This window comes from Phyllopteryx taeniolatus, chromosome 2 (genome assembly GCF_024500385.1).
Source record: "Phyllopteryx taeniolatus isolate TA_2022b chromosome 2, UOR_Ptae_1.2, whole genome shotgun sequence".
Classification (NCBI taxonomy): Eukaryota; Metazoa; Chordata; class Actinopteri; order Syngnathiformes; family Syngnathidae; genus Phyllopteryx; species Phyllopteryx taeniolatus.
In genome coordinates, this window is record NC_084503.1 from 12,108,435 (window position 1) to 12,123,662 (window position 15,228).

Consider the following 15,228-nt stretch of genomic DNA (forward strand, 5'->3'; position numbering starts at 1 on the left):
AAATATGGAAATTAAGACAAATTTGGACAAATTGTTGTGGAAGGGAATTTTTATAGGTTGGCAGCTCGCTCTGCTGTGGTCTTTAAAGACTAAAATGCACACCAGTAATTTCAGATCCAACAAATGTTGGAGGCAGACTCAGACCTTAACATATTTACTGTAGTACTTGCAGCCAAGAGTATCAAGGTGCTGACATAGTAGATGTATAGTGTTCTGTTAGATTTGTTTTTGTCTTGACTCGTCTTTGAATCCTTTGTCCTGGATTTGACAAAAGGAAAATTGACTCATTGCTGGTACTCTTTGCTGTGCTCTGCTGCTGTCTAGTATATAATATTCAGTGCAGCCCCTCAGCTCATCCATTTTAAGTAGGTCTTCTAAGGACAAGAGAATCACAGTGACGATAATAGAGTTGTAGGTAGGGCATGAAAATGGATGCATGCTGCACTGGCACCTAGTGGAGGGACTTATAAATTACAGCTTTAAAGCCTAACTCAAATGTTAAGAAAAGCTGTTCATGATAATTGCCATGAATGCAACATATTTAAAAAAGGAATGAAGTGATTATTAATAGGCATTTCCTGTGTTTCTTTAACAGGGAAACCTGACCGCCACACCTCAACCCTGCAAAGATTCATGTGACTGGCTCACATGAGAGAGGATTTCCCAGGTGTTCCTTTTTAGACATCAGTTCAATGGTGTTTCTGTCTGTTTAGTTGATCTGCCCGGGTGTTGGCAGCTTGTTCACATCTTTCTTCCCCAAAGAAAGAATCTCAAAGCTTGGACTGATCTAATCCAGGTTCAAAGCCATCACTCTACCCCTTCATACAGAGGAAACACCTCCCCTCTGATTATCTAGTCTTTGCACTGTCAACAAATACAATGCAAAAATTGGACTTTCTAAGTTTTTGTTTTGACTACATTATTTTTTTGTCATATAAAGAAGAATCTACCCGAGGATTCGGGGGGAGTTGGGTGACTGATGACAAACGGGAGTCCAATTAAATTAAAGACTTGCAGAGAAAAGTGTATTGAAATGAGTACAACTTTATGTTGCTGGCATTTTGTATGCTATGATGCAACAATATATCCTAAACTTGACATATGTTTGGTTCTGTTTCATTAGGGACAGGGGAATATGGCAACTGCTGCTTTCTTTTCAGAGACTTAAGAGCCTGGAGACTGAAGTTTTCATTCTCACTGTCACAAATATTTCCCACATTTAAAATCCTCAATTGTTTCAGGGATGATGTCACCTTGTTTTTGCGAAGGGACATCATACACCTCAACAGAGAATAGTAAACGTGACCAGTGTTTGCTTTTGTCAAACGACTCAACTTCAATAGTGATCGTCATCTTTGAATGTCTGAATGCTGGTGTCAACGCTGCTTCGCCTCACAATGAAACATTGTCTTTTCACTCACTCAGAGAGCGAAGCCACATTAGCCACGGTGACACTTGTCAGCTGCAGTGAGCTTACTTTACCCTGCTAAGTTTATGGTCTGCTTTAATATCAACTTTCTGCGGATAAATGTTAAGATGTGTCTCAGCACGTGTCCAGATAATTTCTGCATGTGCTCAATTCATACCTGCATATCCTTGACTGCAGACGTCTGAATTGCTATCAATATTCCTTACCCTCAGATATTGACTTTTGGCTCATTGTCTCCATCTATGGCTAATATGGCTTCACTCTTACACACATTCATCTCTTCATTAGTTTTTGTTTCTTCAAGCGGCTGGCTTTCGATCAGTCCAAGCATGATACCTTGTTTAGTTGCTATCTGGGATGTAATATCAACTTCTTGCACATTAGATTACTAAAAGAAAAACCCACAGTGGTCACATAAATAACTTAAATCTGATTTTTTTTTAAATGAAATAAAAATGTAATGAAAGTTAACCGATGAAATACAGATATTGCTTTTGAATTGTGGTTCAAAAGAATTATTATTTTATTTTTTTTAAAACTCATGATACAGGCATGGACAAAACTTATGGTACTCTTAATACAACCCCAATTTCAATGAAGTTGGGACGTTGTGTTAAACAAATAAAAACAGAATACAATGATTTGAAAATCATGTTCAACCGATATTTAATTGAATACACTACAAAGACAAGATATTTAATGTTCAAACTGATAAACTTGATTGTTTTTAGCAAATAATCATTCGAATTTTATGGCTACAACACGTTCCAAAAAAGCTGGGACAGGGTCATGTTTACCACTGTATTGCTTCACCGTTTCTTTTAACAACATTCAATAAAGGTTTGGGAACTGAGGACACTAATTGTTGAAGCTTTCTAGGTGGAATTCTTTGCCATTCTTGCTTGATGTACAGCTTCAGCTGTTCAACAGTCCGGGGTTTTACGCTTCATAATGCGACACACATTTTCAATGGGAGATAGGTCTGGACTGCAGGCAGGCCAGTCTAGTACCCACACTCTTTTACTACAAAGCCACGCTGTTGTAACACGTGCAGAATGTGGTTTGGCATTGTCTTGCTGAAATAAGCAGGGGCGTCCATGAAAAAGACGTTGCTTGGATGGCAGCATATGTTTCTCCAAAACCTGTATGTACCTTTCAGCCTTCACAGGTGTGTAAATTACCCATGCCATTGGCACTAACACAGCCTCTTACCATCACAGATGCTGGCTTTTGAACTTTGCGTCCATAACAGTCCGGATGGTTCTTTTCCTCTTTGGCCCAGAGGACACGACGTCCACAATTTCCAAAAACAATTTGAAATGTGGACTTGTCGGACCACAGAACACTTTTCCACTTTGCATCAGTCCATCTTAGATGAGCTCGGGCCCAGAGAAGCCGGCAGCATTTCTGGGTGTTGCTTTTGCTTTGCATAGTAGAGTTTCAAGTTGCATTTACGGATGTAGCGCCGAACTTTACTGACATTGGTTTTTTGAAGTGTTCTTGAGCCCATGTGGTGATATCCTTTACACATTGATGTCGGTTTTTGATGCAGTGCCGCCTGAGGGATCGAAGATCACGGGCATTCAATGTTGGTTTTCGGCCTTGCCGCTGACATGCAGTGATTTCTCCAGTCTCTGAATCTTTTGATGATATTGTGGACCGTAGATGATGAAATCCCTAAATTCCATGCAATTGTACATTGAGGAACATTGTCCTTAAACTGTTCAACTATTTTCTCACGCACTTGTTCACAAAGAGGTGAACCTCACCCCATCTTTGCTTGTGAATGACTGAGCAATTCAGGGAAGCACCTTTTATACCCAATCATGGCACCCACCTGTTCCCAATTAGCCTGTTCACCTGTGGGATGTTCCAAACAGGTGTTTGATGAGCATTCCTCAACTTTCTCAGTCTTTTTTGCCACCTGTCCCAGCTTTTTTAGAACGTGTTGCAGCCATAAAATTCTGAGTTAATGATTATTTGGTAAAAACAATAAAGTTTATCAGTTTAAACATTAAATATCTTGTCTTTGTTTTGTATTCAATTAAATATAGGTTGAACATGATTTGCAAATCATTGTTTTTATTTATGTTTAACACAACGTCCCAACTTCATTGGAATTGGGGTTGTATTTTGTTGCACAACCTCTTGAGGCTATAACTGCAATCAAACAGTTTTTGTAACTTTCAATGAGACTTCTGAACCTCTCAGTAGGTATTTATGAGCAAACTGCTCCAGTTGTTTGACGTTTGAAGAGTGCTTTCTACAGACTGCATGTTTCGGCTCCTACCACAGATGTTCAATCAGATTTAGATCTGGGCTCAGAGGAGGCCACTTTAGAATAGTCCAATGTTTTGCTCTTAGCCATTGTTGGGTGTTTTTTGGGTTATCATCCTGTTGCAAGACCCATGATCTACAACTGACACCAAGCTTTCTGACACAGGGCAGCACATTTCTCTCTAGAATACCTTGATAATCATGAGATTTCATTGTACCAAGCACAGATTTAAGACACCCTGTGCCAAAAGTAGCAACGCAGCCCCAGAAGATAACAGAGCCTCCTCCATGTTTCATGGTGTGCTTCATTTGTGTTTCTATTAGCTGATGTGCCTTGCCAAAAAGTTCCAGTTTTATCTCGTCTGTCCATAGGACATTCTCCCAGAAGCTTTGTGGCTTGTCAACATGCAATCTGGCAAATTACAGTCTGTTTAAGATATATTTTCAACAGTAGTGTTCCCCTTAGGCGTCTCCCATGAAGTCCACTTTAGCTCAAGTGACGACGGATGGCGCGATCTGACACTGATGTACCTTGACCTTGGAGTTCTCTTTTAAGTTTTTGGGAGGTTGTTCAGGGCTCTTTTGTTACCGTATTATCCGTCTCTTCAATTTGTCATCAATTTTCCTCAGGGAGCCACGTCCAAGGAGGTTGGCTACAGTCCCGTGGATCTTAAATCTCTGAATAATAGGTGCTTGGAGGTGGTCTTATAGCCTTTACCTTTAACTTGCTTTTCTATCATTTTCTTTCTAATCTCCTGAGACAGCTCTCTCCTTCGCTTCCTCTGGTCCATGTTTACTGTGGTACACACACTGTCACCAAACAGCACAGTGATTACTTGTCACCCTTCAAATAGACTGACTGAGAGATTACAAATTTGAAGACACCTGTGATGCTAATTAGAGGAGACATTTTGTTTGAACATCTCGCTATGATAAAATTATTTTCAGTCTTTTCTAGGGGTACCATCATTTTTGTCCAGTCCTGTTTCTTTAGTTTCTTTTTTTTTAAATAATTTTGTTGAAGCACAATTCAAAAGCAATGTCTGATTTTCATTGGTTAATTTACATGACATTTTTATTCATTATTACTTTTGTCAGTTTGAAGTTATTTCTGTGACCACTGTGGGTTTTCCTTTCATTAACAAAGGGGTACCAACAATTCTATCCATGTTACATACTCTTAAGTGCAAAAATCTGTTTAAAAAACATTGTTGATGCAAAATCTACATCAAACACAGTAGCTGCTGCGTGAAGTAAACATATCAGCAATCTCCTCTTAGTCATGTATTTGGATTTAACATTCTGTATGTGATGCTGCATTGTAAATCAGTTGTTCAATGTTTACCTTGAAGTCATGCCCAAAACTGTAACCAGGTACCATACTCTGCTTTCAAATGTATATTTATTTAAGCAGCTGTGTGTGTGTGTGTTGGGTGGGTGAGAAAAACATATCTGGAACAGAGATGTCACTAAATACAATTTGATTTTTGCAGTCATTTTTATGTTATCACTGTTGCCACCTGCCCAGCCAGGAGTTGGACTTTACAGCAGCTAGCAATCCCACAAGTTCTTGGTCTTACCAAGTACATCCCGGCCATTTAGCAAAAATGGCATCTCCTTGACTTATGTGCATTAAAAGATGATGAATGGCTGAATCAGATGAATGTGGTGGTGTTTGATTAGTATTTAATCTGTAAGGGTAATCTAGGCAGCTGTGATGTTGTCATTCAAGTCAGTGAGGTTTTAGTACCAGCAGACTGCTTTACATACAGTACATTATAGTTTTATCAAACAATGGTTGTGACAAGTACATTTGTTCGCTCGGAGAGTAGTACTATTATCTCAGTAGTCAGCAAAGCCCAGTGAAAAATCTAAACTATATTCTAAAAGTGTATGAAAAGCCAGAAAGGTTCATGTTTGCTTTCGACATAATAGAAAGCTTGGCTCTTGTTTTGTTTCATTGGTGCAGAGTATATTTATTGGCCAGCAGTTGGTGCCTAGTTGAACATTCTTGTGTGAAAACACAGACGCTTGCTCGTTTGTCCTTTCCTGAACCACCTTGTGTCATACAAAGACCCCCCCCCCCCCCCCACAGCCCCCAGTACCCACAGAGGTGCTTGCAAGGATGTTTACAGTGTCTTCTTTCTGTGTAAGACATTCACAACTGTCTCTCCCCCTCCTCCACTTCTCTCCCTCCCTCACAGGAGTTTGTGAAAAGTGTACATTACCATGGTTCTTTTTTTATACAATACTCTGTAACTTGCCTTTGTAAATTTGGGCTGGAAAAAAAATAAATCTTTTTATGAGACAATCTGTCCTGGTAACTGCTCCCTGGCTTTAGCTGTCTTCACTAACAGAGCATTTGTAGTAGTCAACAATGCAGTGGAACCTCCAAAGTCGTATGCCCCTCAAGTCATAATTTTCTGGAGAAATATGCCATAAAAGTCTAAATGTGGGCTATCACGTGCTATGTAGTCAAATTCAGCGGGACCTCAGCTCACTACGGATCTGAAGGATTAAATGCGTCTTTGGCTTGTTATTCCGTCTTTTTTGCAATCCCATCACGGAAAGGATACCAGGGGTGGTACTGGAAAAGAAGACATGAGCCAGAAATGGAACTTAACTGTACAAATACTGTACACAAACTACGGAGGACACACTTATTTGGTCAGTTTCACCCTGTTTCCTACGCCATTACATTTGTCAGGTTTCTCCAAATGATAAGTAGGTTTACTTCAGTTGTTTTATATAGCAGTTAACTTCTCTTGTTTGTATGACAGTGGGGAATGTTAAAATGTAACTTCAAACATTTTGCAGGTAATCCACATTTCATGATGCCGACAGTTTGAGCCTGGAACAAGCTAATTCTCGACAGTATTTCCTTTGGAACTTGTTTTTTCAACCAGCATCATTTAACAGATGGTGTTTGACTTTGGATGTTCCACTGTACTTCAAACCAAACCGTGTTTTCATATGTTGACTAAAACAAATGTTGTGTGAGATTTACTGTTTCATTATGCTAAAATCCAAGTGTTTGTCCACACAAAAAGCAGAATGAATCTAATGTCATGAGCTATCCTGCAGTACTACGGTTGGAGCCTGGGTGTGGCTTTGGGCCATCTCGCCCTCTTTCCAGTACCTTCCTCTGCCGCGCACCTGTCCCCAATCAGCCTTTGTTACCATCTGCATAAAAGCCTGACCAGATCCCAGAAACTTTCGCCAGAGTATTGACGCTTCCCCAGCAGTACAACAGCTCCCCAGTATCCATGTAAACTACGCAAATCCTCGTCATCCTTCTGACCGCCGTGTTTTTCCCTTGTCCTCAAGTATTTCCTCCGTGTCCCTCGCCAAGTGGATTATTGCCACCACACCGCCAAGCCAACCGACTGTCCTCGCCACTGCCTGCCACGCATTCTCTGCCTCAAGGACCACCTACGTGTCCCTTTTCAATAAACTGTTCATCACAACCTCTCCGCCTCTGCCTGCTCTTGGGTCCAGTCTCCATCCGTTCGTGACATCTAAGCTAGAGTGCTATGAAAATGTTTTTGCCCACTTCTCAAATTCTTATTTTTTAAAAATATATTTTCCTCATTTATATGTTAAAGTCCACAAAACACATTCAAACATGAGACAAAGGTAACCAAAGTAAACACAAAATGCCGTTTTTAATGATGATTTGTTTTAAAACCCTCAAGCATCAACTGTACAAGTTTTTTTGTTTTTTTTTTACTTTGAGATCTTTCATCTAAGACAAAGCATTTAACAACAAGACTAAAGGGCTGAAATTTTAGCCGGAGAGTTTTAACATGTATAACTTCAAATTGGCCCCATGATGCAATTTCAAAATTTATCAACATAGGAACTGCTAATTGACCGTATGCCGGAGTCAAAATGGGAATATTTTGGCTCATTGACTCATTATAAATCCTATTTTTCGATATACGGATGTGTTGTAATACTTTTCCCGTGATAATAGCATAAATTCAAGTCTCGCCCTTTGAACGGAAAGGAAAAATCTTTTGTGGTGGGTTTATGCGCCTAAACCACCAGATGGCGCCACAGATCAGGTCTTTTTTCTTTCTTGCACAGCCCTCCGCCAGATGACTTCTCAAACTGGTACGATTTCACACATTTTATGCCACAAAAAATATGTTGGCGAGTTGGGATTGTTATACAAGTTGTATGTGTGTATTTTACTTGCCCAAAAACCTTAAAAGTGTTTGTGTGCCGATATGAATATATTCTGTGTCTGTCTGCTTGTGAAATTTAACATTTCTGGCCTAAGCTCTTCTGCAAATTCAAGTGTTATTATTTGAAATCCTGCACTTCAGTTGGTTGAGAGATGAGCTTTCATGAACTTTAGGCAGTGTGTATTCGTGCGTGTGCATGCATGCCTGGTTTAAAGGAGGGTCTGCCCCAAATGAAAAAAATGGTGTTATGATTGATGTTTGAATTTGTACTTTTATTGGTCGGTTTGAATTTATCCGCTCCTATAGGTTGAGGCCTTCAGGTCAACTGAAGCTCAACAGTTTGGTGAGCTCACTTTCACACCAGCAGCCATACGCCTTTTTTTCAACAAGGATATTTTGAAGCCCCTCCTTGAGCCGTCACCTTATCGTGGTGGAGGGGTTTGTGTGTCCCAATGATCCTAGGAGCTAAGCCGAACACGGCACCTGACGACAGCGGGACGGTAGGAGGAAGCCCAGGTAGTTAGACAGTCGGCACTGCCCCATTTATCAAGTTACCCATGAAGCCATGGGTGAGCCTGTTGAAGCCTCTGGTGAAAGTTTACAAAACTATCCATCGTAAAATGCGCACTGCAGAGTCGGCTGGTGGTGTTGATGTTCAGCTCGCCATCTGCGTGTATTTAAAAAGTCAATCCATCGCTTTTTTATTTCCTGATTTTTTTTTGGGGGGGGGGAGCTTAAATAACGTCACCAAGCTGTTCTGTAAATTGAGGCATCAACGAAGACGCATTCTCGGGGTGTAGCTATCGTTAGCTTGCAAGCTTGAGTGGTAAATGGGCCTTGTTATGGCCCCACAAAAAAAAAGATGCTCAACCTTTCAACAACCCATTTTGGTTCTTGAGTTCGGGCCATCCTGCTCAAAAGCAGTCCTAGCAATAGAGTAAAAGTCAGTGATTCCCAACTACTTTGCTGAAAATAATCATTTAATCCAAATAATCTTATCTTTGTTCATCTGTTACATCTATGCCAGCGACGTATAGTGACAGGCAGAAAACAATTAAACGCTCTTCCACTCGGTGTCCAAAGGTATTCACTTGTTGCCATTTCTACAACAACATTATTGCGTTGTATTCACTTAAACGGGCCCAGACGCAACACAGTATGTAAACTGATACGTGATCGTCACAATTTCAGTATGTACGTATACTTTTTGTGACTTTGTTTTTGTGTGAAACCACTAGTGTGCCATGGGGTATTTCAAATGTAAAATGTGTGCCCAGGCTCGATAAAGGTTGGAAGACACTGGAGTATGTGTCGTCTTTCAGGCCTAATGAACATTTTAATCAATTAACCATTTGTAATCGTACTGCCATCTGTCACTATGTGTTTGTACAAGTTATTTGTAACTGCCTCCAGTGCTGGGAGTCAGCTGTGCGCATTAGCATAATGCGACATCAGTGACAGGGAGCCATTACGCTGGTCATGATTTTGTGGAGTGTAAATGCAGAATCTGATTATCCTCTGTGCTCTCGGCTCAGTAGAGGGAGTGGGCCGCCTGTGAGGGAAGGAGGGGTTAAGAAGCCAATGTGCTGAGCCAATGGCTTTTCCCATACAGCAGCTGGCCGCCATCAGGATCGGACAGGCCGCTCCGAGGAAGGATACCTTGTTGGACACGGAGGCCGTCTCCCAGGAGGTGTTCATGGGATGCACTATCTACGCAGCCAGCCCTAAGGCCCTGCCTGTAGACGAGGCAGTGGGCCAGGACACGTACTACCAGCCCCCGCCCTGCCGCCACCTTCATGGTAACTGCAGTCAGAGGATAGTACGGTAAGCCACACACGGGAAGTATATATTTGATCACAAGCTCCACTGACGAAGTGGCTCCAGGTAAGCTGTGAGGGATCATCTTCCACCTGGACCAATCTCAGACGATGATCTACTGGCAGTGAGCATCATCTGATGTCTGTGCCTCCTTTTTACATGAGAAAGTCATTCGGCAATATTCATTAGGGGGGAGTTAGAGGAACTAGAAACATGCTATCACTATTTTACAATCCCAATACTGCAATACTGTACACTGATTAGATATAATTGTAAATGATTCAAATAGTATACTGGGGGAAAATGTGTAAAAATCACAATCACACACATCAAAAAATTTGCTCTGATGAGCTAAATTGACTTATTCATTATGAGCAAGAAAAAAACTCTTGAAGGATGTTGAATAATTAATGTTGATGTGGTACAAAGGGAGAATCTAAATTCATAATACAGTGGAACCTCGATTTAGCGGACTAGTAAGAGCGGGGATGTCCCTTAAGTCAGATTGTTCGTTAAATTGAAGCGCAAATTTTTTGGCCTAAAAACACCATTGAAATACTACATTGCTTTGTACTTTTTTCATGGCCAAAAAACACCCGGTACAGTACAAGATTAGTTAAAAATGTTAGAAAAGGTTTCAACTTCATCCAAACTTACCTCACTGATGCATAAAAGGGGTGATTTTGAGTTCCAACTGGACACTATTTTCTGTCCGTTAAATCCAAAGTCCATTAAATTGGGGTCCGTTAAATTGAGGTTCCATTGTCTAGATTTTTATAAAAATATATTTCCATTAAGTGCATGACTGGACATTCATCATACTTGGTCATTATAAAATGCTGGTGTGCTGATAGTTTTTTCAACATTGTGTGCGGTGGCTTCAGCCTTGTTAAAATGGTTTCATTACAAAGCAGTGGGACTGCCCCCATTGTTAGACACCTGAGAAAGAAATGTTAGTACACTCCTGTTAAAGAAGGGCAAAAAACAATTTTGCCTGAAATAATGCAAAAGTGACAGTCGGAATCATTAATTGTATTGGTCCATGCTTGTTTTATTAGGTTTTTTCTTTTATTATTATTATTTTTTAAGATGATTATGTTAAACCGCAATTCAAAAGTGATGCCTGATTCTCATTGGCTAAATTTCCGTAAATTTTTACTCATGATTTACTTTGGTCAGTTTTACGTTGTTTCTGCGAATTTTTTTTTTTATTTAGATTTTTTTTTTTTCAAAAGACACAGCCCACACCGCAGGCTAAAATTTTCTTGACATCCGATAATCGGGCCTTTGTTTAGTGATCGGAAGCGAGACTCGGGCTCAACTTCTACGCGATTATCGTTGCGTGTACGCCGCTTACAATTTACCACTGTCGACACCAACTTGTTTTCCGAGCAGGATCATCAGTCGGGACAATCTTTTTTGCCGTCTGATAATCCTTTGCTAAGCAGAGAGGGGTGTTTCCAGTGTGTGTAGCCCAAAAGTCAAATATCGGGAGTATATCTCAGATGAACCTGTCAGACATTGTCAAATCCTTGCTGTCTTCATAAAGGCGGAAACAATTGTGATCTGCACGGGTGTTGTTAGGGTGCAGGCGCGTTCCTAATATTGTGGCAGCCACGGATAAAAGGCGTCCGTGGCGTGGAAGTGGAAAATCCCCTCGCAAAGCAGTGAGCAGAGAGGCCACGCTGGGCTGTAGGTAAGCTCAGCCCACCTTCTCTCCCCCAACCGGACGCACTCGACAGGAGCCTCTCTCCTCTCAAAGCGCGCTGAGCGCCTTCGCTCGTCAAGCCCGGGCAAATGCCTCCACGGCCCGCCCGAACAGCTTTTGGCAGGCGACAAAGGGACGACACAACTTGAAAAAAGGTGGCGGCCGAGTTGGGAGCTACAGGTAGGAGACGCCAACGACAGCCACAACGAGAACCGTTTCCGGCTCTTTATCAAAATAAGTCACGTTGACGCTTTGATTTATCGAGGTAGAAGTGGTTGTCTTCACTTCTCGTCGCAAAAGCTCGCCCGCGGCCTCTTTGTCCACGCTTCACCGCACAGTCATAGGGAAACACGAGCGATTTCTCCTCACAAGACGACCTGAAACATTTCATTTTGAAGCCCCGGCGGTCAACGTGTCTCGCCGCACTCGAACTTGACTTTGCCTCGCAAAGTAAAACGTACCGCTATTGATAAGGACAAGTGGCATTTCGTTGCTTACATGGTGGATACCGTTGAGTTCAAGGATATTTATCAAACAAACAATGCGACAACAAAAACGCCGTGTGAGTAAACCTCCGTGCGTACACTTCGGATTCGACTACGTAATACCTTTGTAAATACACAGCAACACGGTTCAGTCCACGCAAACCTTGAAACGTGGGTCACTTTAATACACGTGCGCCGTTACTTCATCTTGGGGAAAGCGGTCGGTTCCGAGGACTGAACCGTACTTATTGTGGGAGAAGTTCCAAGGCTCGCGCGGGCCTTGCAAAATCCACTTGCGTCTTCAAAGTTTGCTTTGAGGCGCTTGCGCAATGGGGAGGGTTATTTCAGGAGGTCTCAAGCCGCGCACGTCATCTCAGAGTCCAAAGGCTGAACACTCTCAGTCTGTGTCTTCAACAATAAGAGACTGCTTTGCCCCGCGTGTTCAAATCGGACTCTTTCTGATTGAAAGCACATTCAAGGGAAATACACTTGTTGACATGATCGCAAACAGTTGAATCCCACACACTTTCAATGCAGACCGTTCATGTTTACTGAATGTCCCCAGTGTTGATTTGGCCAGCCGGTGAATTCAGGCAGAGGAGCACGCGGATGGAGTGCTATACTGTTTCTGGGACTGTACGAAAGAATCCATCACGTACTCAAGGCAGAGAGATTGTTCTTGTGGCCAGCAGCATTAACGGGATTACAGCTCACTGGATTGAAGGATGGTTTATGACAACGCCAAGTGTTTGTCTACTCAGACAATGAGGAGAGGTGGAAGCCTTTCACTGAACATTAGTGTCAAACATGTTTGACTACGCAGAATGGCATTTGGCATTTCGCACAATGTTGGCTGTCACATTATGTATGCCTGGAAAAGAAAACTATGTTGAATGGGCTTGTGTTGCATGTGCAAACGAAGCAATGCCCTTTTTATGCTACTTTGTATCTACCTTAACCAGGAAGTAAAGGGGCCCTATAAGGGTCGTAAATGGCCAAAGTACTCCATTGTAAAAAAAAAAAAAAAAAAAAAAAAAAAAGTGGAACATCTTAAACGACTTATACATTTGTTCCTTCTCTATAGCGCTTATCCCGGCTGACTTCATGTGAGAAGCACGGTACACCCTGGATGGACCGCCAGCCAATCAGCCAATAGCAGGGCATGTATAGACAAACAACCATTCACAGAGTGCATGTTTTGGAAATGTGGGAGGAAGTAAAGTACCCGGAGAAAACCCACGCAAACCCGGGTAAAACGTGCAAACTCCACACCGGAAGCTCCGAGCAACTTTCGAACCCAGCACCTCTCAACTGTGAGGCAAACATGCTCAACACTAGTTAGCGACCTATCATTACTGTACTGTATATTTATTTTTTTATATTTATTTAGCATTAGATAAGATAACTAGTCAAGGACAGTGTGTAATATTGACTACATTATAAATCTGTCCTTGAGGTATTATTATTATTATTCACCATACAGACACTATAACTGACTAATTATTTGGATTCTAAAAGTTCAATTTGTATTGTATATCTACTGAAATTCAATTGTGGGTTGCGGAGATATGAAAAAGTTTGGTCGTTTTGGTATTTCATTATTAAACGTTGTTGTTTCACCTGGACTAGTGGTTAGCACGTCTGCCTCACAGTCGAGAGGTCCTGGGCTCAAATCTCGACTTTGAGCCCTCTGTGTGGAGTTGCCATGTTCTCCTCATGATTGCGTTGGTTTTCTCCGGCCTTCCTCTCACATTCGCAAAACATGCATATTAGGTCAAATGAAGTCTCTAAATTGTCCGTAGGCGTGGGTGTGAATGGTTATTTGTCTATAGAGTATGTGCCCTACGATTGGCTGGCGACCCATCCAGGGTGTACCTCGCCCAAAGTCAGTTGGATAATGTTTCAAGTCACCCGTAACCCTAATGAGGAAAAGTGCTTTAAAATAAAGGATGGAAGGACAGCATTATGTTTTTTCTTCAAGTGTCCAGCAGTATGTTTATTCTCCGCACTAGTACAGTAACTTGACTTGCTGGTTCTGTCGAACGTTAGTCCACAAATGCATCAGTGAAAGAGAAGTAAAGATGTTTGGGGGGGGAAAAAATCAACAGGTAGAAAAGTTGCATCAAAGTAAAAGAAAACTCAAAACATGCCCAGACTGCCAATATTTTGAAACTGTGTGCACGTGTTCCCCTAGGAGTCTTCATTTTAATATGTCCAGCCACTGATTTGTTGAATCTTGGTTCTCCAAGCTACTTCCTGTTGAGGAAGTTGAGAACAAATGCAACCCCCTTTTGAACATTGTTTTCAATTGAACAGTGAAATCAACTCAGTGATGCCTTAACTTCTAGCTTGAAACATCCACAAACGCTTCTCTGATCTAATTACAACAGGCCCTTCACCCCCACCTGCCCCCCTCTGTGAACCCTTTTGTGATCGCAGATAACCAGTCAGATGGAGCCTTTAGATCCAGGAAGCCAAGTTGTTTGAACAAGCCAACAGCTGACGTGAAGCTTCTGGCCATTTAGACATAATCCATTGGAAAGTGCGTGCGTGAGCCACTTTCCATCAGCACTTGTTATTACTCGGAGCAGGTGCTAACAGCGTCCGCTCTCCCACGGGACATTAAGGTACAGTGCGGCAGGGTTTGTGTCTGCAAGAGCGACTGCGATTCAGCTCCAGGTTCATTTCAGCCATGGCTGTAGGGAAACGTACACCGGTCAACGCTCACGCTCTTTAAAGCTCATCTTCTGCTTCCTTCATGTGCACTTGCCACATTCTATGTACATTACAATTATTATTACAGTTGTAGCTTGACGTACGAGTTTAATTTGTTTTCGTGAGTAAGCTTGTAACTCAATTTTACCTTACATTTTCCCCATTGAAATGAATTGAAATGCCATTAATATAGCCGTTATAGCCCCCACAAGACGGCGTCAGTTTTTGTTTTCAATGACGAAAAAGAGCAGTGTTGTATAAACATCATAAAACATAAGTGAACATAAAGAAATAAATCGATGTCGTAAGGTGTAATTACTCTATTTACTGTTGTATTCATGTGTAGGATGTGTGCCTTTAAGAGGCATGGCCTAGTGAGTGCTAGGGTTGGCTGGTTAGTTTGCACATGAGTGTCTGGGCATGCATTTTGGCCTTGCGAGTGTATTCATTTTGTATTTGTGTTCGACTTTTCTTCCCGTTCAATAAATGATTGAAAGGGCAACAGCGACTGCGGCTCTCCTTGGCAACATGCGAGGGCATTACAGTACTTCTGTTACTCCATTTTTTTAATTTCTTTTTTAAATCACTCCACGCGAGCGGCTCGCA

General features: G+C 41.7%; 2 protein-coding genes across 14 annotated transcripts in view; both read left to right on the plus strand.

Annotated features, from left to right (window-relative positions):
• The window catches only part of LOC133471342 (zinc finger protein 609-like), a 150,768-nt gene extending 143,595 nt beyond the window's left edge, over positions 1-7,173 (plus strand). For all 5 annotated transcript variants that reach the window (XM_061760835.1, XM_061760818.1, XM_061760803.1 and 2 more), the window contains one exon: positions 596-7,173. In XM_061760835.1, the coding sequence (XP_061616819.1) occupies positions 596-639 (44 nt within the window). In that variant the 3' untranslated portion in view covers positions 640-7,173. The remainder of the gene's footprint in view (positions 1-595) is intronic.
• A 2,252-nt stretch (positions 7,174-9,425) lies between these two features.
• Positions 9,426-15,228, plus strand: part of gramd2aa (GRAM domain containing 2Aa) — a 31,260-nt gene continuing 25,457 nt past the window's right edge. The window contains exon 1 of one of the 9 annotated variants that reach the window (XM_061760958.1): positions 9,426-9,720. In XM_061760958.1, the coding sequence (XP_061616942.1) occupies positions 9,491-9,720 (230 nt within the window). In that variant the 5' untranslated portion in view covers positions 9,426-9,490. Of the gene's footprint in view, positions 9,721-11,202; positions 11,603-11,682; positions 11,985-15,228 lie in introns of those variants that run through there. The other 8 variants (XM_061760942.1, XM_061760976.1, XM_061760966.1 and 5 more) reach the window with 8 other exon arrangements.